Source organism: Tripterygium wilfordii, chromosome 13, assembly GCF_013401445.1.
Source record: "Tripterygium wilfordii isolate XIE 37 chromosome 13, ASM1340144v1, whole genome shotgun sequence".
In the NCBI taxonomy this organism is placed as follows: Eukaryota; Viridiplantae; Streptophyta; class Magnoliopsida; order Celastrales; family Celastraceae; genus Tripterygium; species Tripterygium wilfordii.
The window spans coordinates 471,231-495,832 of NC_052244.1; the positions used below are offsets into that span (position 1 = coordinate 471,231).

The 24,602-nt window shown below is 39.8% G+C and overlaps 5 protein-coding genes across 6 annotated transcripts; 1 reads left to right on the top strand and 4 right to left on the bottom strand.

The window, feature by feature from the left end:
• The first annotated feature begins 271 nt into the window (after positions 1-271).
• LOC120013780 (serine/threonine-protein kinase ATG1c-like) lies at positions 272-6,766 on the top strand. Of its 2 annotated transcripts, none has more exons than XM_038865712.1 (13): positions 272-798; positions 1,719-1,836; positions 1,932-1,990; positions 2,599-2,663; positions 3,229-3,322; positions 3,408-3,488; positions 3,629-3,737; positions 4,123-4,195; positions 4,279-4,643; positions 4,762-5,114; positions 5,321-5,615; positions 6,082-6,152; positions 6,319-6,682. In XM_038865712.1, exons 1-13 carry the CDS (start codon positions 553-555, stop codon positions 6,556-6,558), a joined length of 2,169 nt encoding a protein of 722 aa, XP_038721640.1. In that variant the 5' UTR covers positions 272-552; the 3' UTR covers positions 6,559-6,682. The 2 variants fall into 2 exon arrangements, with proteins under 2 accessions (XP_038721640.1, XP_038721639.1); XM_038865711.1 differs by having other exon boundaries at positions 275-798; positions 4,756-5,114; positions 6,319-6,766.
• A 1,416-nt stretch (positions 6,767-8,182) lies between these two features.
• Positions 8,183-10,817, bottom strand: LOC120013768 (putative receptor protein kinase ZmPK1). The gene has a single exon (XM_038865700.1). It carries the CDS (start codon positions 10,733-10,735, stop codon positions 8,348-8,350), a length of 2,388 nt encoding a protein of 795 aa, XP_038721628.1. The 5' UTR covers positions 10,736-10,817; the 3' UTR covers positions 8,183-8,347.
• A 1,418-nt stretch (positions 10,818-12,235) lies between these two features.
• Positions 12,236-14,900, bottom strand: LOC120011696 (putative receptor protein kinase ZmPK1). The gene has a single exon (XM_038862795.1). It carries the CDS (start codon positions 14,648-14,650, stop codon positions 12,236-12,238), a length of 2,415 nt encoding a protein of 804 aa, XP_038718723.1. The 5' UTR covers positions 14,651-14,900.
• A 2,331-nt stretch (positions 14,901-17,231) lies between these two features.
• Positions 17,232-20,007, bottom strand: LOC120012395 (putative receptor protein kinase ZmPK1). Its single transcript, XM_038863808.1, has one exon. The coding sequence runs from the start codon at positions 19,881-19,883 to the stop codon at positions 17,472-17,474; it is 2,412 nt and encodes an 803-aa protein (XP_038719736.1). The 5' UTR covers positions 19,884-20,007; the 3' UTR covers positions 17,232-17,471.
• A 1,149-nt stretch (positions 20,008-21,156) lies between these two features.
• LOC120013058 (putative receptor protein kinase ZmPK1) lies at positions 21,157-24,531 on the bottom strand. The gene has a single exon (XM_038864690.1). The coding sequence runs from the start codon at positions 23,729-23,731 to the stop codon at positions 21,305-21,307; it is 2,427 nt and encodes an 808-aa protein (XP_038720618.1). The 5' UTR covers positions 23,732-24,531; the 3' UTR covers positions 21,157-21,304.
• Between the last annotated feature and the right edge of the window lie 71 nt (positions 24,532-24,602).

Below are 24,602 nucleotides of genomic sequence, written 5' to 3' on the forward strand. Positions count from 1 at the left end.
CATCGATTCATAAGTTTTAGAATGCCTAGGATGACTCTCTCTCCGAATAAATCGTTTCAAAAGTATTATTTGTTTTTAAGGTTTTTGATCGTCCCAAACTAATGTAGTGGTAGTAACTCTCCCCACACCAATTAGGTAAAACCTCAACAACATTATCTGACAATATTCTTTTTCACATGTTTCACGAGCTTCATTTAATCATAATTTTGAGATGTATTTTAAGTGGTCGTAAAAGTTGGAACCCTTTAATTGTCGGACAAAAAAGAGGTGGTTCTCGATTACATCACCAATTCATAGTTTAACAATACTTTAACCGATGATTAATCGAAATCAGAAATTAATTTCTTTAATATAACCTCCATTAATCCAACCTCTTTGTCCTTTCTCTCGCACATCATTTATCCCCCCGATTCATCTAATACGATTCATGCCATTATTGGGTCGAATCTTCAAAAGAGATCCATCTACTGTGTGTAAGATAAAGATAAAAGAAGAATCTTGTTATATCTGATCGTTGGAGCTGTTTTCGTGTTGGGAACTTAGGGTTTTTGAATGGCTCAAGCGACCGGGGCGAGGGGCAGGGTAGTCGGAGACTACTTGGTGGGCCGGCAAATCGGGTCGGGTTCATTCTCGGTGGTGTGGCACGCTAGGCACCGGGTCCATGGAACCGAAGTTGCGATTAAGGAGATCGCCACGAGTCGACTGAACAAGAAATTGCAGGAAAGTCTTATGTCGGAGATCTTTATATTGAAGAGGATTAACCATCCTAATATCATTGGCCTGCACGATATTATTGAGGTTCGTGAAAATTTTGACTTTTTTTATATTTAATTTGCTTGGAGTGATGTTTGGTTGCCGAGAAAATAAATAGGTGTTGGAAACGAAACTGTACGTTTTGTACCTCTAGCGAAGTTCTGTTGGAAATTTTGTCTTATGACGAAGTTTTGTGGAACATAGCCAATTACCACAGAAGTTTGCGGCGAAATGACACATGTAGTCTTCAAGTAATTCATCAGTTTTATGTGAATTAGTTTCCCTTGAAACAAGCAGGACTTGAGCACGTTGGTTGATGCTTTACAGCAATGTGAGTCTTTATATATTTGTTTCTATACTATATCCATGTATAGATTCATGGACTATATAGAACTGATACTAGACGGCTTTCTTCGGTTCTCAAAATAATTTGTAACAATTCGATTGAATGTTTGAGGTGTTGGATGTTGAGAACTTTACCTTTTATCCAACTTGGGGCAACTCAAGCTTATACTTTCCTCAATGGGAAAACTATAATTCTTGGAAGCATTTTCATAGCTTCCACAACTTTGAAGTACATTTATAAGAAATTTGCAGTTACCCGTGGTGTTATTATTTTGGTAGTGGTTGCTGACTGGTATAATGCCATGGTTAGTTGTCCTATTGAATGTAGTGAGATCAGAAGTCTTTTGCTTGATTTCGTTATTGTTGGCTGCTATAAGATTTTCAGTATTCATACTGGTGATGGGCGCTGTTATCAATGGTATTCACCATTCTTAAAGCACTTGTTCCCTGTTATATAAATTCAAAACCTATATATCATGTAATCATATTATATTCCATTTACTTTGCATCAGGCATAATATTTTTCTGGTGTATGTTCCAAAAAGATGTCACGAATCTGTGCTTCTCTTTTGTATCAGTAATCTTGATGTGATGTGCAATGCAATGTTCATGTCATTTAGGTTCCTGGAAAGCTACATCTTGTATTGGAGTATTGCAGAGGAGGTGACCTTTCAATGTACATACAACGCCATGGCCAAGTTCCAGAAGCAATTGCGAAGAACTTCATACAACAACTAGGCATGTCTCAAAGCATTTTTGGTTGTTTCTTCTCTTATTTTGGTCTATGTCTAAAAGACTGCTGACGTGGTAAATTTCTGTTATTTGTTTTACAGCCACCGGGTTGCAAATTCTCCGTGAAAATAATCTTATACATCGAGATCTTAAGCCTCAGGTTTGGTTGATTTTTCTTTGCTTGGTTTCCAATTCAAAGTTGTGTTTATTTATGTCGCGACGGCTAGAATGAAACCCTTCTCAAAAATATCAATGGCATATGTGGTGACGGTTCTCAGATGAGATAAAATTATTTAAAGATGGTAGAAATGTGATCGTTTCTTAGAAAAAGTGGAAAACATTCAAGTAGGGCCTGTGAAGAAGATTAAGAAGGAGCTCTAAAAGATGTTGGAAAAAAAAAGGGGATATGGACAGGATTTAGTGGACAGCGTAGAAAGAGAATTTACATTGCTGACACAACTTAGTTTTCATAATGCATTCATGTAGCGGATCTCAAATAATGGGGAACTAAGGTTGAGATGATGATAATGTGGTCACACATTATAACCAAACATTAATTTAAATTTGTATTTTAAATGGCAGTTTTTGGATGAATGCATGTTTAACTTTAGGAGGCTAATCGAATGCCATATCTGTGGAGGAGTATTTTCGTATGTTGAGGAGATTGTTAGTGATGCCAAAGGGTGTTTTCTTCATATATATTGGTGTGTGCTTTTGGAGAGGGTTTCTTTGTCTCAATTCTATATTATCTATTTATTTTCTCAACAGAACCTGCTCTTATCAACAAACGACGAACATGCTGTATTGAAAATTGCTGATTTTGGTTTTGCAAGGTAAATTATCATCTCTCCCACTTGGATTAAATGTGTCGGTCATACATTTCACTCTTCAATAGTGCACCTAAGACCAATGAGTTAAGAGTTATTCATACTCGCTTGCACTTACTCAGCTTTCACTAATAAATTTTTTAGAATATAAGTAATCTAATTTTTAATACGAGAACATGACAATGAAGTGGTTTTTAAGATTCAAACTAATTTTCGATATGTGTGAATGAGTGTATGTGATAACTAAAGTGTAGTCTGACTGTGGTAAGAAAAAAAAAAGTATTCTTACTTTAATTAATTAATTAATTGTTTTGTGCTGACGGTATTCCCAATTGTTAGCCTTTTTTCTTCTGATTATGCTCCCTATTTTTTTTGTGAACTCCCCCTTCAAATCCATTTTCAGGATGGTGGATCTCTAATCAAGCCAACTTTCCCTCTTCATTTATACCAGTAACTTCACCCATCTAATATCTTTTCAGGGTTTTCTGTACATTTTATGGTATCATAAATGATGATTTCTCTAGAAATTTTCACTTTTATTCCAAAGTAAGTTTATATTTTTCGGTTACAGATCCTTGCAACCTAATGGCATGGCGGAAACATTGTGTGGTTCGCCTCTTTATATGGCTCCAGAAATAATGCAACTTCAGAAGTATGATGCAAAGGTATTGTTCTCTTAATTAATATATGAAGCGCTGGCGATTATTTTACATGTATTTTTGTCAAATTTAACTTGACCTGAATACGCAGGCAGATCTCTGGAGCGTTGGTGCCATTTTATTCCAGCTTGTGACTGGGAAAACCCCGTTTACTGGAAATAATCAAATACAGGTTTAATTAGCTTTGCTTCTGTCATGGTTTTTAGTGGTTTGGTTCTCTGTCTGAAACCTGGAACTTCCAGCAATCAGTGCTCAGAGTTTGGCAGCAGATCATAAACAGAGTTTAACTTGTAACTTTCATATGTTCTGCAGCTACTTCAAAACATTGTAAAATCAACTGAATTACATTTCCCTCCAGTTGACAAGGATTTAAGCAGTGAATGCAAAGACTTATGCCAGAAATTGCTGCGCCGTAATCCAGGTATTATTTGCAGTATAGATTGAAATTGTTAATTTCTATGATTGCTAGGTGAACAGCTGCAGAATTATGTTTGTTAGGAGATAAAAGTACCATCACTCGTGGAAATATCTGGTATACAGTATACTGAGTTTCTTTAATCTCCTTTTTTGTCAAATAATGATCTGGTTATAAGTGGGTGCTTTGCTCTGACAACTTTTCTGAAGATGAGCAAAAAACTACATGCATTTTATTTTTTCTGTTAGTAGAATCAGAATTTGTTAAGCATAAAACTAATTGATATGCATTTTATCTTTCTGATACTGGAATCAACATTTGTTGAGCATTTAGTGATTCATATAGAGGGTCTCCTGTCCTTCTCTGATATTCTTTTGGTGCTGGTTTGCAGTGGAACGATTGACATTCGAGGAGTTTTTCAATCATCAGTTCCTTTCTACAAAGCAGCCAGATAACATGTTAAGGTAGATGAGGCAGTAATTCAGTCTATGTGCTCTTGATGTATATATAAATATATATTGAATGGTAATTTTTGGTGCTGGAGTAGGAGGTCTTCGAGATCAATGGATGGTATTCCTTCATCTGAAAGCAGTCCTTTGCGAAACACAGAGGAAAGTTCTCAGGAGGACTGCTTGCCTTTCTTTCTGGATGATGATTCTAGTGGTCCTGAGGGGAGTCCTTCCTATTTCAAGAGGAGATCCTCGGTGAAGTCTACTTGCAGTTTTTCTCTTGATACAAATGCTGACAGAAGGGAAGCAACATCCAATGTCTTGAATAACATGGACTTTACTTCCAGATATGGTGGTGCCAGAAATAAATTGGAGAAACCTAGTTGTAGACTTGACATATTTTCAGATCAGAACATAAACGAAACTCCAAAAGTGATGGACCAAAGGCTAACAAGGTCAAGAGGTAATAAGAATCCAAGCTTGTGACAACTACTTTTTTTAGTAGTTTATCATCATGGTGAAAAAGTTTAATTACCAAATTTTTTTTCGTTGTCTTACTTGCATGGCTTCTACAGTAGCAGATTCACTAGAGTCTATTGATCAAGATTATGTTCTTGTTTCTGGACCCCCAATGGATTCTTCTTCTACTTTGGCAACTGCTTCCAGGCCAAGCCATATGAAATCTACATTAGATGGTCCTCCCTTAGCATCTGTTAACAGAAATATTTCGCCAAGTGTGCCCATGCCAATCATTGGTGCCATGAACAATAACACATATTATATTGGAAGTTTAGAAAGTCGAAGCTCTGCTCCTGGGACTTCTCAAGGATCCATGGACATAGGAGATTTGGAGCAACCATCAACTCACAGCGTGACAAGGGTTAAGTCATTGCGGCAGTTTGCTTCTGCCGTCACAGAATTAGTTCATGAAAAGGTAAGCCTTTCACAATTGTTCTATTTTTCATTAAAGCATCGTCCACAAAATTCTTAGGGGGCAGGAAGAGCATCACTATTTGGACTATGAACTATAAATGGTCCACACCCCCCCCCCTTTTTTTTTCCTGTCTAAAACACCACGCCATGAGATGTTTATCAAAGTAGTTTTATTTCCATTTCAATTAATACCCTGTTTTTGTCTAGGTAGAGTCATGTAGGCAACTAGAAGCATTCTCTATCCAGCTTGTGACACTCGCAATTTGGAAGCAAGCGCTCGACATTTGCCATACACAGGCTGCCTCAGCTATAGAAGGAAGTCCAAGTCAAGAAAGTACGAGACTGAGGAGGAACGGCATCAAGAAGCATGGTTTCCCTGACGCTGAAGATTGTCTTGGTTTTTTCAATTCTCAAAGGCCAGAGAATATCTCTTCCCTGATTGAAAGGGAATTCCTAAAGGAAGTTGAGTATGCTGAGGAACTTGGGAAGGCTATTGAGCCTGGTAGGCTTTCTGATATTTTATCTTATCTTCTAATCTGGAGCAATTTTCCTTTACTTGCTGTTTGTTTCTTGCCTGTACGTGACCTTTTAGTACTTTGATAAAATGCACATTTATGGTGTTAAACCCATTTCTAGTGATTTTTTCCCCCTTTTCCCCACATGTTGTGAAGGTTAAACTTGAATCAAAGCAATAAGATTTAAAAAAGGAAGTTGGGAGACCATAAATTGTTATTGGCAGATGGTATATTTGCTACTGAAGTTATTGATTCAGTCGAAATATGGCCTTACGTATGAAGCCTTACGCCTATCATCACACGTCTCCTTATTAGGGACTTGCGATGGCTCTTAGATCCCTACCACTGGAAGATTTCTATTTTCCATGAACTAAATGAATAAACGAGTACAACTCCTAATCTTCTTTATGTTATATAAGACTCTAAAGTTGAATTTTGCCATCACAATTGCAGGAAATAGAGAGATGCCTGATGCAATGGAGATGATATTTCAATCTGCCCTTGCTCTCGGCAGAAACGGAGGGGTGAGTATTCTCCTTAAATTTGTATTGCCGTCATGGCAAAAGAATGAAAGAAAACCAGCTTTGTTGTATAATTAATTGTTGTGGGAATTGTCGAACGAGATAAATGGAGGAAATGTCACTTGAAGTAAACATGTCACTCACTGGAAATTATACTCTTCATTGGCAGGTTGATGAACTCATGGGCAACCTGGAAAATGCAGCTTTGTCGTATTCAAAGGCTGTGCGGCTGTTGCTTTTCCTTCTGGTGGAAGCACCATCCCTCATTCTCAACCCTCCATTCTCTCTCACAAACTCAGACCGGTATAGGCTCCGATCGTACATCGATATCCTTAATGATAGGCATGGTCATTCAAGGTCTCAACGGTTAGCTATTCTTAAGTGTGAGGATCAACAATGCCCACATTAGAGAACAAGTCATTATTTTTGTACATTGGCTTCTAGCCGTGTAAAATAATTTGTTTGTACAATTATTCTTTGGAGTGACGGAGCATGGGGACGTTAACTATTGCTGGCATTGAATTATTTTGGGAGAGAATGTTGTAATATTCTCAAATCCTGTGAAATAGTAAAATGTTGTAATGTTCGTTTATTTCAGGTTTGTCTTCCTTCGAGAATCAGAATGCAGTTGCGTATTAACATTCACAATTGGTTCCTCATTAACTTGATTGCTTGTTAGGTATTTCCAACTTCAGAATATATATAGCCTGGGTTTAACGTGCACGTTTATAATTATTGGTCTAAAATCTAATTTCTTATTTCCACATTACCTTGTTCTACTAGTTTTGGCATGAGTCGGTGTTTAGTCTTTAGCTCTTTGATGCTTGCTCTACTGAAAGCGTATGGTGCCCAGTCCGGAAATTTGAACTAACCAGTTTGTATATTTCTTTGTGGAATCTTAGTTTCATGGGTTTGTCTTACTTTTAGATTCCTATTGGCATGGGTTTCGGCTTTTGTTTAGTATTATCTATCGTCAGCAAAGTGTGAATTATTTTGAAGACTTGATATTTATGCCCACTCAATCATTTGAATGGTATGTTGGGTTAGATAATTCCTCGTTCAAAAAATTAAAATTGTGGATTTGAAATTGCGGACTGGGCGTCAAAGTTGACAAAAACTTCTTTAGGCAATCAGGAAAAATTGAGTTGAATTGGAGGAAGATTCTGTTAGCATTCTCTCAAATTTGTCAAGAAAATCTTTTTATTACAAGTCTTCACGTGGGTCATATCTGTCTCATCCTATTTTCTATCATAGCTGTGTACCAACTACCAAGTCTTCCATGCAAGTCTCCACACGGCATCTTGCATGCCTCACACGACCCGACATGCAAGACTTTCTTGGGAGAAAAGTAGAGAGAGCCTCGAAGCAGCGGGTGCTTGAGAGAAGGGAAAAAATAAAATTTCAAAGAGAGTGAGTCTGAGAAGAGAATGAATCAATTTGTGAGGCATATTGATAAATTGAAGTTATATAATTATTGTATTATGTGAAAGATCTACCTATGGTGAAATTTGTAATTTTAATTATTGTATTATGTGAGAGATTACCTATGGTGAAATTTGAAATTTTAATGATATAATGGAAGTTTTTTAAGTGATGACGTACGGGTCACGTGATTTTTTACTCCTTTCAAGATTTTTCACACTAAAAATTATTGGTGTTACTTTTAGTTATCATCCACTATGTTATTTTTTCTCTAACAGATTTATCCTTTTTGTCTCTTTGAATATACCAATGAAAACGAAAAAGTAAGAACCTTTTATGATTAGTGCCACCTTAACGACAGAAAAAGGAAATGAACAAATTCTATTGAGATTGACTCATGGTGATCATTTATCAACGAATAACTTTGGTTATCAAATGATTGAACAACTGAGAGCAATTTACTTATGATACTTAATTGACATTAATAAAAAGTATCTAATATATAATGAGTTCAATATGTCCTTTTTAGCAGAAAGAAGGTTATTACTTCCTCATTATCATATCAGACAATCACATATTCACAAATCTCGTGTGGGGTTAATACACAGAAATTAAAACTGTAACCAACTATATTTCATGCATTTCTATTTAGTCACAATTCTGACTACTACGTCTGGAAATTGTGACTTAACCATGAATACAAAATTATTCTCGCAGCTAAGAATTGAAACACAGAAAACACATCTAAGGTTTAAGTAGAGAAGCTAGCTCCTTGTTTAAAGAATGTCTGCTTCGTCTTCACATTCTGATAAAGCTTGGACTACAAAATCCATCGTTGGCCTCTTGCTTCTATCTTCCTGCACACAAGCTATCCCAAGTTCAACCATCTTTCTTACTTGGTTCCTGCTATACTCCCCATTCAGTCTTGAATCCACAGCATCCTCCATCCATGAGTTCTCTCCGCACTCTATTTTGCTTCCTACTACCCTCACAAATCTTGTCAGCTCTATTTCTTGCTCATCAGTCCCCTCTATCACCGCCCAACTCGAAAGCCGGATTCCCTTCACCATTTCTAGAATCACAACTCCATAACTATAAACATCCACTTTTGCAGTGATGGGTAGGTTAAGAGCCCAATCCGGAGCCATATAGCCTTTTGTTCCTCTAATCTGAGAGAATTCAGATTTGTTGCCGGCTCTTTGAGATAACTTAGCTAACCCAAAGTCTGCTATCTTGGGTTCAAAGTCACTACCCAGAAGAATATTTTCAGGCTTCACATCACAATGTATAACCCACTCTAGACATTCATGGTGAAGATAGGCCAAACCCTTGGCCGTTCCTATGGCAACTTTAAACCGCTCTTTCCAGCCGAGAAAATTAGGGGGAAATAGATGCTTGTCCAGTGATAGATGTTCCACGTACTCATAAACCAAGAGTCTGTGTCTACCCTCTGAACAAAATCCCCACATTCTCACTAGATTCATGTGGAAGATATTTGCAATTATGCTCACTTCTGCCCAAAAAACATCCACCCCATTATATGAATCTTCTAGTCTCTTAACGGCCACGACCCTTTTGTCTGCCAGAATACCCTTGTATACCGCCCCAGAAGCGCCTCGTCCAAGCTCTTCCTTGAAATTCTTTGTTGCCTTCTTAAGCTCTGCATGGCCAAACTTCCTGAACTGACTTGACATGAAATTATTTCCATCTTCCCCGGAAGCAGGCAAGCGATGTCTTCTTCTAAAGAGGAACCAAAAGCCTGCTATTACAAAAAGAATTTCAATTCCGCCAAGAGCAGCAGCAAGCGAGTACAGATAATGCCATCTCGTGCTTCCCACTACTACAATTTTGGCCTCGTCCGGCGGGCATTTTGGACTGATTCCATTAAGAATTGACCGTTCTGATGTTTCTATACTCACTGGCATTCTTAGGAATATGCTGTCTGGAATGTTGGGAGACTGGAAGCCATTGAAAAGTGCAGTTTTGATCAAACATTGTCCTGGTCCACTTAGGCTATAGCTGAACGCTACACACCTACAATCCTCCAAGCAGAGTTTCATACAATGATCAATTGAGCCTTGTTTAGTATAACTGAGATCAAATCCGTAGTAATTTACCTGCCGAAGTCGCACGAACTTCTCTTGGGACTGCGAACAGTTTTCGTTAAACGTTGGCCTGCAACCTTTGACCCAGTCACTTGGATCAGCTACCTCATACCCAGGTGGACATGAGCACATCGGATTTGGAGTATATACACAAATTGCATTTCTTCCACATATCCCATGCACACGACATCCTTGACTAAGAGCTTGCCATGAAATCCTCCACTTCCCTGTCAAATTGTTCAGGCTATAAACTCTGAGGTTCCCATCATAATCCAATGTTAGCCTTCTTTTAATCCCAAGTCCCACATCAGAAGCACTGAATTTCAACTCATCACTTGATGTAAAAGTACCCATTTCATTAAAGAAAGCCATTCTAGAACTATTATAACCAAATCTGCCATTTTGATAAATATTATTATAAGGATCAGGCCAGTACAAGCTTGAAGTATCTGGCCCGTCATGGATCATTTTCAAGACATTATCATTATCAAAGAGCAAGCTAAAATACCCAGATTGAAAAGTCCCATTTTTCAAACGAGATATCAGCTTTGTGCTCTTTGTAAGGTATTGGTAAGGAAGAAGAGTATCAGTTGGAAAATCAAAGCTTTGCCATAGTATTTCACCATTTGGATCTTTGAGAACAAGGTTTCCAGTATCCAAAAGCTCTGCGCTTCTTGCATCAGTGTAAGTGCCAGTGGTGTTGGTCTCCCATGTCAAAAGGCCACCAAAATCGGTCAACGCCATGGCACCATCTACACGAAGAGAAACTCTGGAGCCCTTGGCATTCACAGGCTTGTCTCTGTTGGCCACCCAAACAACGGTTCTGTCCTTAGAATTGGTGAACCAGATAGCGAACCAGTAAGCATTTTCTCCCAGCCCATAGAAGCCACAGGTGAATGTTTTATCTGGTGAGATTAGGAGGTCTGATTCATCTTCAACTGACAAAGAGGAGCCTCTTGGCAAGAAATTCTGGGTTTTCGAATTTGCAATGGGAACAAATACTAAGAAGGTGAGAATTAGCAAGGCAAGAAAACATGGAGATTTCAGTGTTTGCAACATCGTGTTTGAGATGAAGGTTCATGAGTTTCATGGCTCAAATATTCAGTGGTTGCCGCACACCACCTCACGTCATTGTGCTGACGTGGTGCGCATACACCACCGAATGATTGAGGCATGTACATGATTTAAAATCTGGTATTTCTCTTCACTATTTCTCTCCTTCTCTCTATCACTTCAATCTCATATCCACCACCTCTTTCCTCTCTCCCTCTCTTTCCTCTCTCTTTCTTATCAATTCAACCTCGGAACCATTTTTCCAGTCTCAATTTTCAAAGTCCATGGTTGAATTCATGCACCCATTACACTTTTTTTTTCCCAGGTTTCAACCTATCAATTATTTAGAGTTCCAAATCCAAACCCAATTCTCTCTCCTAATCATATCCTGAGCGACTACCAGATCTAGATCCAAATCAAAAACCCATTCCGTGAGAAATTGAAGTAAAGAGAGCAAGAGAAGGCCAGATTTCACACCACCGCCTCTCAACTATAATATCTTTATCCAGTTAATTAATTAATGTTTATTTGAAATTAATTAGTCGCCATGAGCAAAATCTAAGAAAAAAAACCATAGCAAACAAGTTAATAGAACCCTCTAGTCACTAAGAAATTCATTGGATCTTCGTTTCATTTCGTAGAAGGATGAAACTAAGAGAAGGCTTTGTTTCACTTGACAATAAGATAAGGATGAAAGTAGGAAAAAAGACAAGAAAAATGAAAAAGGGAAAAGTAAAAACCTTTTGCGACCAGTGTTAGACTAGTGGCACCTTAACGATAGAACAAAGGATTGAACAAATTCTGTTGAGTCTGACTCATAGTCATCATTTATCAACGAATTAACTCTGGTTAACAAATGATCGAAAAATCGGAGACAATTAACTTGCGATACTTAGTTGATATTCATTAAAAAAGTATCTAATGCATTATTAGTTCAATACTGTTAAAGCATGTAAGGTTTATTCCTGTGGCTGATTTAGTTTGCATGGTTATTGTGGTAATTGTGTTAGTGTTATTAAGTCTAACTTGGTCAATGTTAGTGTACAACCTTGACCAAGGTTAATTTACTGTGATTACTTTATGTGGCTGTAATGTAGTCTCAAAAAGAGGTATAAGAACACTGATTGCTGTAATATCGTGTAAGACGAACTGTAATGAAAATAGATCTGTTTATGGTGGATGTTGCTGTTTATTCTTAGGATTTTCTTTTGCTTTTAACTAAAGGCATAGAAGTCCATAATCGACAAATACGTCCCATTTAGCAGAAAGAAGGCTATTACTTGCTCATTATCATATTAGACAATCACTTATTCACAAATCTCATGTGTGGCCAATACATAGAAATTAAAACTGTAACCAATTATATTTCATGCAGTTCTATTTAGTCACACTTCGGACTACGTCTGGAAACTGTGACTTAACCATGAATACGAAATTATTCTCGCAGCAAAGAATTGAAACACAAAAAACACATCGAAGGTTTAAGTAGAGTAGCTAGCTCCTTGTTTAAAGAAGGTCTGCTTCGTCTTCACATTCTGATAAAGCTTGGACTACAAAATCCATCGTTGGCCTCTTGCTTCTATCTTCCTGCACACAAGCTATACCAAGTTCAACCATCTTTCTTACTTGGTTCCTGCTATACTCCCCATTCAGTCTTGAATCCACAGCATCCTCCATCCATGAGTTCTCTCCGCACTCTATTTTGCTTCCTACAACCCTCACAAATCTTGTCAGCTCTATTTCTTGCTCATCAGTCCCCTCTATCACCGCCCAACTCGAAAGCCGGATTCCCTTCACCATTTCTAGAATCACAACTCCATAACTATAAACATCCACTTTTGCAGTGATGGGTAGGTTAAGAGCCCAATCCGGAGCCATATAGCCTTTTGTTCCTCTAATCTGAGAGAATTCAGATTTGTTGCCGGCTCTTTTAGATAACTTAGCTAACCCAAAGTCTGCTATCTTGGGTTCAAAGTCACTACCCAGAAGAATATTTTCAGGCTTCACATCACAATGTATAACCCATTCTAGACATTCATGGTGAAGATAGGCCAAACCCTTGGCCGTTCCTATGGAAACTTTAAACCGCTCTTTCCAGCCGAGAAAATTAGGGGGAAATAGATGCTTGTCCAGTGATAGATGTTCCACATACTCATAAACCAGGAGTCTGTGTCTGCCCTCTGAACAAAATCCCCACATTCTTACCAGGTTCATGTGGAAGATATTTGCAATTATGCTCACTTCTGCCCAAAAAACATCTACTCCTTGATATGAATCTTCGAGTCTCTTAACCGCCACCACCCTTCCGTCTGCCAGAATACCCTTGTATACCGCCCCAGAAGCGCCTCGTCCAAGCTCTTCCTTGAAATTCTCTGTTGCCTTCTTAAGCTCTGCATGACCAAACTTCCTAAATTGACTTGACATGAGCTTGTATCCATCTTCCCCGGAAGCAGGCAAGCCATGTCTTCTTCCAAAGAAGAGCCAAAATCCTGCTATTACCAAAAGAATTTCAATTCCGCCAAGAACAGCAGCAAACGAGTATAGATAATGCCATCTCATGCTTCTGCCAGTGCTACTACCGTACATGTCTGGGGATCCCACGACAATTTTGGCCTCGCCTGGCCGGCATTTTGGACTGATTCCATTAAGAACGTTGGATTCTGATGTTTCTACACTCACGGGCATTTTTAGGTATGTGCTGCCGGGAATGTTTGGAGACTCCCAGCCATTGAAAAGTGCATTTTTTATCCAACATTGTCTTTGTCCTATTTGTCTATATCTGAACGCTACACACCTACAATCCTTCGAGCAGAGTTCCTTACAATCATGGATTGAGATGTTCTCTTTATAATTGAGATCAAATCCATAGTAATCTACCTGCGGAAGTTGCACGAACTTCTCTTGGGACTGTGAACAGGTTCGGTTAAACGTTCGCCTGCAACCTTTGTCCCAGTCACTTGGATCAGCTACCTCATACCCAGGTGGACATGAGCACTTGGGATCTGGAGTATATACACAAATTGCATTTCTTCCACAGATCCCATGCACAGTACATCCTTGACTAAGAGCTTGCCATGAAATCCCCCACTTCCATGTCAAATTGTTCAGGCTATAAATTCTGAGGTTCCCATCATAATCCAATGTTAGCCTTCTTTTAATCCCAGGTCCCACATCAGAAGCACTGAATAGCAACTGATCACTTGATCTAAAAGTACCCATTTCATTAAAGAAAGCCACTCTGGAACTATTATAATCAAATCTGCCATTTTCGTACACAGTCTGATAAGGAGTAGGCCAGTACAAGCTTGAAATGTCTGGCCCATCATAGATCATTTTCAAGACATTATCATTATCAAAGAGCAAGCTAAAATACCCAGATTGAAAAGTCCCATTTTTCAAACTAGATATCAGCTTTGTGCTCTTCGTAAGGTATTGGTAAGGAAGAAGAGTATCAGTGGGGAAATCAAAGCTTTGCCATATTATTTTACCATTTGGGTCTTTGAGCACAAGGTTTCCAGTATCCAAAAGCTCTGCTCTTGTTGCATTAGTGTAAGTGTTGTTGGTCTCCCATGTCAAAAGGCCACCAAAATCAGTCAACATCATGACACCATCTACGCGAAGAGAAACTCTGGAGCCCTTGGCATTCACAGGCTTGTCTCTGTTGGCCACCCAAACAACGGTTCTGTCCTTAGAATTGGTGAACCAGATAGCGAACCAGTAAGCATTTTCTCCCAGCCCATAGAAGCCACAAGTGAATGTTTTATCTGGTGAGATTAGGAGGTCTGATTCATCTTCAACTGACAAAGAGGAGCCTCTTGGCAAGAAATTTTGGGTCTTGGAATTTGCAATGGGAACAAATACTGAGAAGGTAAGAATAAGCAAAGAAAGAAAACATGGAGATTTCAGTGTTTGCAACATCATGTTTGAGACGAATGTTCATGAGTTTCATGGTTCGTTTAATAGGGAGTGATCGAAGGGGGTCTCCGTGGAATGACAGTGTGGCTTTGAAATTTCTATGGAACTTGACTATTTCTATGGAACTTGACTTGAGATGATCAAATTTCTCTGGAACTTAGACTTTTTATGTTGAAGATATGACTCAAGTTACCGGGCCCGATTAGGAGTGTATTTTGTGTGGTGAATTTTAGAGCCACGTTTAAACTCTTCTAGGGTGTTCTACTCCTTGTTTTCTATATATTGTGTGTAATAGTTTTATCTAAAAATGTACGAAGTGAAATATTTGTTGGGTTCATCTTCTTCATCCTCCAATCCTCCTCTCAAAACCTAAAATTTCTATGGAACTTGAAGTGAAATATTTGTTGGGTTCATCTTCTTCATCCTCCAATCCTCCTCTCAAAACCTAAAATTTCTATGGAACTTGACTTGAGATAATCTTGGTCTTTTAGGTTGTCCTTGCAGCATTGAAGAAGTCGGTGGAAATTGCAAAACAGTGTATAGATGAGACTTTGTCTCTTGACTTGACTTAGAGCCCATTTGGATACCCATGTAATGTAATGGGTTTGATATTCATTAATTTAAAAATATAATGTAATCCAATTACTTGATAATCAAGTTCCTTACAAAAACAAGTCATCCAAATACCGCTAAAATTTGGTATTATGATTACAAAATTGAATATTTGTTCATTGGACAAATATATACCCAATGATTATAAATTATTTATAGTTGTTTCCTTAAATATTAGAGTCCGGATACGAGATCGAGGTCGGATCTAGGATCGGGATCCAGGATCGAGGACGAGATCGAGGCCAGGATCTGGAATCAAGCTCGAGATCCAGGCAGGAATACAAGATCGAGGTTGGGATTAGGGATCTTGGTCGGGATTCAAGATCGAGGCCTGGATCTAGGATCGGGGTTGAGATTCGAGATCGAGGTCGGGGATCCATGATTGAGGTCGGGATCCCGGATCAAGGTCAGGACCCAAGATCATGCTCGAGATCCGATCGAGGATCTAGGATCGAGGTCGGGATCATGGATTGGGCTCAGGATCCAGGATTAGGGTCGGGATATGGGATCGAGGTCAAGATCCAAGATCTAGGATCAAGGTCGGGCTCCAGGATCGATGCCGAGATCTGGGTTCAGGCTCGAGATCGGGGGCGAGGATCTGAGATTCGGGATTTGGGATTGGGCTCGGGATCTGAGATCGAGGTCGAGATCATGGATCTTCTTAAGGATTAGACACAGGATCTAGGATTGGGGCTAGGATCATGGATCGGGGCCGAGATCTGTGATCAATCCCGAGATACGGGATCCGACATCATGCCAACGATGCGAGATCATGTCCGAGATCCGGGATTGCTCCTGGGATTTAAGATCGAGCCCGGGTGAAGCATAGTTCTGAGATTGTGCCCGAGTGAGGCATGAGCTTGAATCAGGTCATGGTTAGGCCCGAGATTCGGGATCGGGCTTGGGTCATGCATGGATCGGGTCTAGGTCATGCCTGGATCAGGTCGAGATCGGGCCTGAGTTAGGTCGAGGATCGAGATCATGCCCGGGCCAGGCTTCAGGACTATTTTTTTATTTTTTCAATAATATTTTTAATATATGTAAATGTATAGGAGGGTAATTTTAGAAAAAACTAAAAAGTGGAATACATTTTCATTTTATAAACCAAATACCTTAATAGGATTACCTTGTAAAGACATTACCAGAATTGGATTACTTGTAAATGGATTAAATTACTATCGCAATACATTGAACCAAACGGGCCCTAATGTGATCGATGTAACCAAAATTTGCATGCATCAGTAGCTTAAAATCAAAACAAGTTGTGCTCGATTTTGCTACGACTCTAGTGGATTCCCTTAAGCAAGCCACTGCTTATGAGTCTTGGCTCATTCTTCAATAGACACGCGGTCAGAGCCCCTAACTCCTTTCACTGTTTGGGAATTTACGATTTCATATTCTATTTCACTCCCCGATGAGTCATTTTCACCATTCTCCTTCACGATACAATTTCACTATAGATCACCCAAGACCTCACGGTACTGCTCAAGGGTCTTTTCAATCTTCCCTCCAGATACTATTTCACTACGGGTGACCCTTCTCTCACGGTACTATTTCACTATCGGGCAACCAGGACTATTTACGCTTGCAAGGTGGTGATATAAATATCCATCACGAGGACAACTCCATAACTATACAGGGCCAGTTATCGTTCGTAGGTAATAACGAATGCTGTGAGTGGACCGTCTACATGGCGTGCTTACCAAACCCAAAGTGCCACCCCTTATGTCCTAATAAGCATCACTTGTGTTTCATTGGGTTATGACTAGAGACAACCTTCACTGGGAACATGATTCACAACAACAAACATTGCAGAAAATATGTTTGCCATCAAATTACATGAATCCTCTGTTTTCATTCCTCTGGTCAGGGAATAGATGTCCAATTCAGCAACAATTAGTCAATTAGAATACAAGGGATGAAACACCTCCTCCGTAGAGGCCAATAATGAAAAAAGATTCATGACAAAACTGTGATCAGTCCAATGACCTAGTATACTGCATGTTAATCCACTACCTATGGATTAAAAAATCTCATGGCAGCAACAGCAAAATTTACTAAATTCACACACTATTCTACCAGCTCTCTTTCCAGTAACCCAGTCAGAAAACGCCATGACTAAAGATATAACTAACAAAGATTACAAAATTATTCTCACAGCTGAAAATGGATTCAAAGAAAATACATCCAAGTTTTAAGTAGAATAGCTCCTTGCTTAAAGAATGCCTTCTTCCTCTTCACATTGTGATAAAGCTTGGACTACAAAATCCATTGTTGGCCTCTTGTTTCTATCTTCCTGCACACAAGCTATACCAAGTTCAACAATCTTTCTTACTTGGTTCATGCTGTACTCCCCATTCAGTCTTAAATCCACAGCATCCTCCATCCATGAGTTCTCTCCGCACTCTATTTTTCTTCCTACTACCCTCACAAATCTTGTCAGCTCTGTTTCTTGCTCATCAGCCTCCTCTATGACCACCCAACTCGAAAGCCGGATTCCCTTCACCAACTCTAGAATCACAACTCCATAACTATAAACATCCACTTTTGCAGTGACGGGTAGGTTAAGAGCCCAATCTGGAGCCATATAGCCTTTTGTACCTCTAATTTGAGAGAATTCAGATTTCTTGTCGGCTCTTTGAGATAGCTTAGCTAACCCGAAGTCTGCTATCTTGGGTTCAAAGTCACTACCCAAAAGAATATTTTCAGGCTTGACATCACAATGTATAACCCACTCTAGACATTCATGGTGAAGATAGGCTAAACCCCTGGCCGTTCCTATGGCAACTTTAAACCGCTCTTTCCAGCCGAGAAAATTAGGGGGAAATAAATGCTTGTCCAGTGATAGATGTTCCACGTACTCATAAACCAGGAGTCTGTGTCTGCCCTTTGAACAAAATCCCCACATTCTCACCAGATTCATGTGGAAGATATTTGCAATTATGCTCACTTCTGCCCAAAAAACATCCACCCCTTGATAAGAATCTTCAAGTCTCTTAACCGCCACCACCCTTTCGTCTGCCAAAATACCCTTGTATACCGCCCCAGAAGCGCCTCTTCCAAGCTCTTCCTTGAAATTCTTTGTTGCCTTCTTAAGCTCTGCATGGCCAAACTTCCTGAATTGACTTGACATGAGCTTGTATCCATCTTCCCCGGAAGCAGGCAAGCCATGTCTTCTTCCAAAGTGGAGCCAAAAGCCTGCTATTACAAAAAGAATTTCAATTCCGCCAAGAGCAGCAACAAACGAGTACAGATAATGCCATCTCATCCTTCGGTCAGTACTAGTGTACATGTCTGGGGATCCCACTACAATTTTGGGCTCGGCCAGCGGGCATTTTAGGCCGATTTCATTAAGAACGTTGGATTCTGATGTTTCTACACTCACTGGCATTCTTAGGTATATGCTGCCTTCAAAGTTTGGAGACTTACAGCCATTGAAAAGTGCATTTTTTGTGTAACAGTGTCTTTCTGTTAGTCTATAGCTGAACGCTACACACCTACAATCCTTCAAGCAGAGTTCCCTACAATCATGGATTGAGATGTTATCGTTATAATCAAGATCAAATCCATAGTAATCTACCTGCGGAAGTCGCACGAACTTCTCTTCGGACTGCAAACAGGTTTGGTTAAACGTTGGCCTGCAACCTTTGTACCAGTCACTTGGATCAGCTACCTCAAACCCATGTGGACAAGAGCACTTGGGATCTGGAGTATATACACAAATTGCATTTCTTCCACAGATCCCATGCACATGACATCCTTGACTAAGAGCTTGCCATGAAATCCTCCACTTCCATGTCAAATTGTTCAGGCTATAAACTCTGAGGTTCCCATCATAATCCAATGTTAGCCTTCTTTTAATCCCGAGTCCCGCATCAGAAGCACTGAATTGCAACCGATCACTTGATATAAGAGTACCCATTTCATCAAAGACAGCAATTCTGGAACTATTATAATTAAATCTGCCATTTTGATAAATATTCTTAGAAGGATCAGGCCAGTACAAGCTTGAAATGTCTGGCCCATCATGGATCATTTTCAAGACATTATCATTATCAAAGAGCAAGCTAAAATACCCAGATTGAAGAGTCCCATTTTTCAAACGAGATATCAGCTTTGTGCTCTTTGTAAGGTATTGGTAAGGAAGAAGAGTATCAGTTGGAAAATCAAAGCTTTGCCATAGTATTTTACCATTTGGGTCTTTGAGAACAAGGTTTCCAGTATCCAAAAGCTCTGCTCTTCTTGCATCAGTGTAAGTGCCAGTGGCGTTGGTCTCCCATGTCAAAAGGCCACCAAAATCGGTCAACGCCATGGCACCATCTACACGAAGAGAAACTCTGGAGCCCTTGGCATTCACAGGCTTGTCTCTGTTGGCTACCCAAACAACGGTTCTGTCCTTAGAATTGGTGAACCAGATAGCAAACCAGTAAGCATTTTCTCCCAGCCCATAGAAGCCACAAGTGAATGTTTTATCTGGTGAGGTTAGGAGGTCTGATTCATCTTCAACTGACAACGAGGAACCTCTTGGCAAGAAATTCTGAGTTTTTGAATTAGCAATGGGAACAAATACGAAGAAGGTGAGAATAAGCAAAGAAAGAAAACATGTAGATTTCAGTGTTTTCAACATTGTGTTTCAGACGCAGGTTCATGAGATAATCTTGGTCTTTTAGGTTGTCCTTGCAGCATAGTAAACGTCGGTAGAAATTGTTTTTAATGATAGGACTTTGGTTCTTGACTTAATGGTCAGCGATGTAAAAACCAAAATTTGTATTCATCAGCAGCTCTTAAAATCAAAACAAGTTGTGCTCCGATTGGTTCCTTAACCCTGCCACTGTTTATGAGTCACCGACTCATTCTTCAACAGACACGCGGTCACCAAAGACTATTTAGCCTTGCAAGGTGGTGGTGATATAGATATCTGTCATAACTCACAAGGCAGTGACCCCATAACTATACAGCGCCACTTATATAGTCAGGTCAGTCTTCTTCACAAGTTCCCTTCCCGTCAGGATAAGGCGAAGGTTGCTTTGTCTTTGTATTCAACGAGTGATTCAGAGTTGTCTTGCCGAGTAGAAAAGGAAGTATAAGTAACAGTCTAAAAGGTAAAAGGGAGGGGAAAAAAAAAAAAGGCATTTCTTCAGAGATTGCTGCCACTCTTTCATAATCTCATTCCGAGACCCAAGTATTCTCTTCGTCAAGAAAGATAACCGTCACTGGGAACATGATTCACAACATCACATTACATGAATCCTCTGTTTTCATTCCTCTGCTCAACATTTAAACAAAGAAAAAGAAAAAAGAATGCCCCTGCTATATCTGCATGCTACAGTAAAAAAAGAAAAAGAAGAGCACAATGTATGCATCTGACACTTTCAGTGATTTCTCTTTCATGTCCCAAAACCAAAAGTATAAGAATACATTGACAGGATATTTCTTCTATCATAGATACATCTTTTCCTAACAGTGTTCTTGTATTTTGATCTCCAAACTAGCATCATCAGGCTGAATTACCAATAAACCACCTGGAACACCTTTAATGGTTGAACACGAGATGACGAGAATAGAAATGCAGCCATCAACTGTTTGGTACAGAAGACAAAAGCATCTTCAATGTCTCATAAGTCATGAAGACAATGCCAACGCCAGGAACTACCTTGTAGTATTCTGGTAGAATGCCTCTATACAAGCCTCGCAAGCCTTCCGACTTGACTATGTGCCTAAACATCCCAAATAAAACCAGTATTATAGACACGGGCTCGACCACCAGCGCCTTCCAACTGCATTCTTCTTCTCACATGATCCAGCTGCAAAATATAACCACCACAGCAGAAAGTAAGGCAGGCATACCAAATTTTCACTCACATCATAATCCCAAGCATTGCTCGAATAAATGCCTTAAATACTAAATTCTCCACTATTCTACCAGCTCTCTTTCCAGTAACCCAGTCAGAATACACTTATGACTATAGATATCACTAACAATGATTACAAAATTATTCTCACAGCTGAAAATTGATGCAAAGAAAATACATCAAAGTTTTAAGTAGACTAGCTCTTGCTTAAAGAATTGCCTTCTTCATCTTCACATTCTGATAAAGCTTGGACTACAAAATCCATTGTTGGCCTCTTGTTTCTATCTTCCTGCACACAAGCTATACCAAGTTCAACCATCTTTCTTACTTGGTTCCTGTTGTACTGCCCATTCAGCCTTGTATCCACAGCATCCTCCATCCATGAGTTCTCTCCGCACTCTATTTTTCTTCCTACTACCCTCACAAATCTTGTCAGCTCTGTTTCTTGCTCATCAGCCTCTTCTATGACCACCCAACTCGAAAGCCGGATTCCCTTCACCATCTCTAGAATCACAACTCCATAACTATAAACATCTACTTTTGCAGTGATGGATAGGTTAAGAGCCCAATCCGGAGCGATATAGCCTTTTGTTCCTCTAATCTGAGAGAATTCAGATTTGTTGCCGGCTCTTTGAGATAACTTAGCTAACCCAAAGTCTGCAATCTTGGGTTCAAAGTCATTACCCAAAAGAATATTTTCAGGCTTCACATCACAATGTATAACCCACTCTAGACATTCATGGTGAAGATAGGCCAATCCCTTGGCCGTTCCGAAGGCGACTTTAAACCGCTCTTTCCAACCGAGAAAATTCGGGGGAAATAAATGTTTGTCCAGTGAGAGATGTTCCACATACTCATAAACTAGGAGTCTGTGTCTGCCCTCTGAACAAAATCCCCACATCCTCACCAGGTTCATGTGGAAGATACTTGCAATTATGCTCACTTCTGCCCAAAAAACATCCACCCCTTGATATGGATCTTCGAGTCTCTTAACCGCCACAACTCTTTCGTCTGCCAGAATACCCTTGTATACCGCCCCAGAAGCGCCTCTTCCAAGCTCTTCCTTGAAATTATTTGTTGCCTTCTTAAGCTCTGCATAGCAAAACTTCCTGAATTGACTTGACATGAGTTTGTATCCATCTTCCCCGAAAACAGGCAAGCCATGTCCTCTTCCAAAGAGGAGCCAAAAGCCTACTATTACAAAAAGAATTTCAATTCCGCCAAGAACAGCAGCAAACGAGTACAGATAATTCCATCTCATGCTTCTGCCAGTACTACTACTGTACATGTCTGGGGATCCCACTTCTATTTTAGCCTCGCCCGGCCGGCATTTTGGACTGGTTCCATTAAGAACGTTGGACTCTGATGTTTCTACACTCTCTGGCATTCTTAAGTATATGCTGCCTTGAAAGTTTGGAGACCGGAAGCCATTGAAAAGTGCATTTTTTGTGAAACAGACTCCTTCTGTTATTCTATAGCTGAACGCGACACACCTACAATCCCCCAAGCAGAGTTCCTTACAATGATCAATTGAGCTTTTTGGAGTATAATTGAGATCATATCCATAGTAATCTACCTGCGGAAGTCGCACGAACTTCTCTTTTTGGGACTGCGGACAGGTTTGGTTAAACGTTGCCTTGCAACCTTTGTCCCAGTCACTTGGATCAGCTACCTCATACCCAGGTGGACATGAGCACTTGAGATCTGGAGTATATACACAAATTGCATTTCTTCCACATATCCCATGCACATGACATCCTTGACTAAGAGCTTGCCATGAAATCCCCCACTTCCCCGTCAAATTGTTCAGGCTATAAACTCTAAGGTTCCCATCATAATCCAATGTTAGCCTTCTTTTAATCCCAAGTCCCACATCAGAAGCACTGAATTTCAACTCATCACTTGATGTAAAAGTACCCATTTCATCAAATAAAGCCATTCTGGAACTATTATAACCAAATCTGCCATTTTCAAACACACTCTTATAAGGAGCAGGCCAGTACAAGCTTGAAATTTCTGGCCCATCATAGATCATTTTCAAGACATTATCATTATCAAAGAGCAAGCTAAAATACCCAGAATGAAAAGTCAAATTTTTCAAACTAGATATCAGCTTCTTGTTCTTTGTAAGATATTGGTAAGGAAGAAGAGTATCAGTGGGAAAATCAAAGCTTTGCCATAGTATTTTACCATTTGGGTCTTTGAGAACAAGGTTTCCAGTATCCAAAAGCTCTGCTCTTCTTGCATCAGTGTGAGTGGTGTTGGTCTCCCATGTCAAAAGGCCACCAAAATCAGTCAGCACCCTGGCACCATTTACGCCAAGAGAAACTCTGGAGCCCTTGGCATTCACAGGCTTGTCTCTGTTGGCCACCACCCAAACAACGGTTCTGTCCTTAGAATTGGTGAACCAGATAGCGAACCAGTAAGCATTTTCTCCCAGCCCATAGAAGCCACAGGTGAATGTTTTATCTGGTGAGATTAGGAGGTCTGATTCATCTTCAACTGACAAAGAGGAGCCTTTTGGCAAGAAATTCTGGGTTTTCGAATTTGCAATGGGAACAAATACTAAGAAGGTGAGAATTAGCAAGGAAAGAAAACATGGAGATTTTAGTGTTTGCAACATCGTGTTTGGGATGAAGGTTCGTGAGTTTCATGTTTCGTTTAACAAGGAGTGAACGGGGGGGTCTCCTGGAATGACATTGAAAGTTGCATGGAACTTGACTTGAGATATTCTTGGTCTTTTAGGTTGCCCTTGCACTATTAAAGAAATCGGTGGAAAATGGTGTTTATAGATGAGACTTTGTTTCTTGACTTGACTTGATGTCATCAATGTATAAACCAAAATTTGCATCCATCCGGCTCGCTTTTGCTACAGCTCCGGTGGATTCCCTTAACCAAGCCGCTGTTGATGAGTCGTTGGCTCATTCTTCAACAAACACGCAATCAGAGCCCCTGGCTCCTCATTGTTTGAGAGCTTACAGTTTCATATTCTATTTCACTTCTCGATGGTGTATCTTCACCCTTCCTTCACACCCCTACTTCACTCTGTGTCACCAAGGATTATTTCGCTATCGGTCACCCAGGACCATATGGCACCACTTCACTATTGATCACCCAAGACCTCACGGCACTACTTCATAGTCACCCAGAACCATTTAACCTTGCAAGGTGGTTATATAAATATCTACCACAAGGACAGTGACTCCATAACCATACAGAGCCAGTTATCGTTTGTGGCTAATAACGAATGCCGTAAGTGGACCGTCTACATTGCCTTGTCAACCCAAAGTGCGACTTCTTTTAGGTAGGAACACTGGGAATATGATTCGCAACAGCAAACACTGCAGAAAATATGTTTGCCATCACATTACATGAATCCTCTGTTTTCATTCCTCTGGTCAACATTTAAACAAAGAAAAAGAATGCCTCTGCTATATCTGCATGCTGCAGTGAAAGAAGGAAAAGAGAACAATGTATACACATCTAACACTTTC

What these genes read in the sequence shown, in the direction of transcription:
- LOC120013780 (XM_038865711.1), top strand. Translation starts at nt 553, where the DNA reads ATGGCTCAAGCGACCGGGGCGAGGGGCAGGGTAGTCGGAGACTACTTG. An exon ending in CTGGAAATAATCAAATACAG is followed by an intron (nt 3,489 to 3,628) that starts GTTTAATTAGCT and finishes TATGTTCTGCAG; the next exon opens with CTACTTCAAAACATTGTAAA. An exon ending in ATTGCTGCGCCGTAATCCAG is followed by an intron (nt 3,738 to 4,122) that starts GTATTATTTGCA and finishes GCTGGTTTGCAG; the next exon opens with TGGAACGATTGACATTCGAG.
- LOC120013768 (XM_038865700.1), bottom strand. Translation starts at nt 10,735, where the DNA reads ATGTTGCAAACACTGAAATCTCCATGTTTTCTTGCCTTGCTAATTCTC.
- LOC120011696 (XM_038862795.1), bottom strand. Translation starts at nt 14,650, where the DNA reads ATGATGTTGCAAACACTGAAATCTCCATGTTTTCTTTCTTTGCTTATT.
- LOC120012395 (XM_038863808.1), bottom strand. Translation starts at nt 19,883, where the DNA reads ATGTTGAAAACACTGAAATCTACATGTTTTCTTTCTTTGCTTATTCTC.
- LOC120013058 (XM_038864690.1), bottom strand. Translation starts at nt 23,731, where the DNA reads ATGTTGCAAACACTAAAATCTCCATGTTTTCTTTCCTTGCTAATTCTC.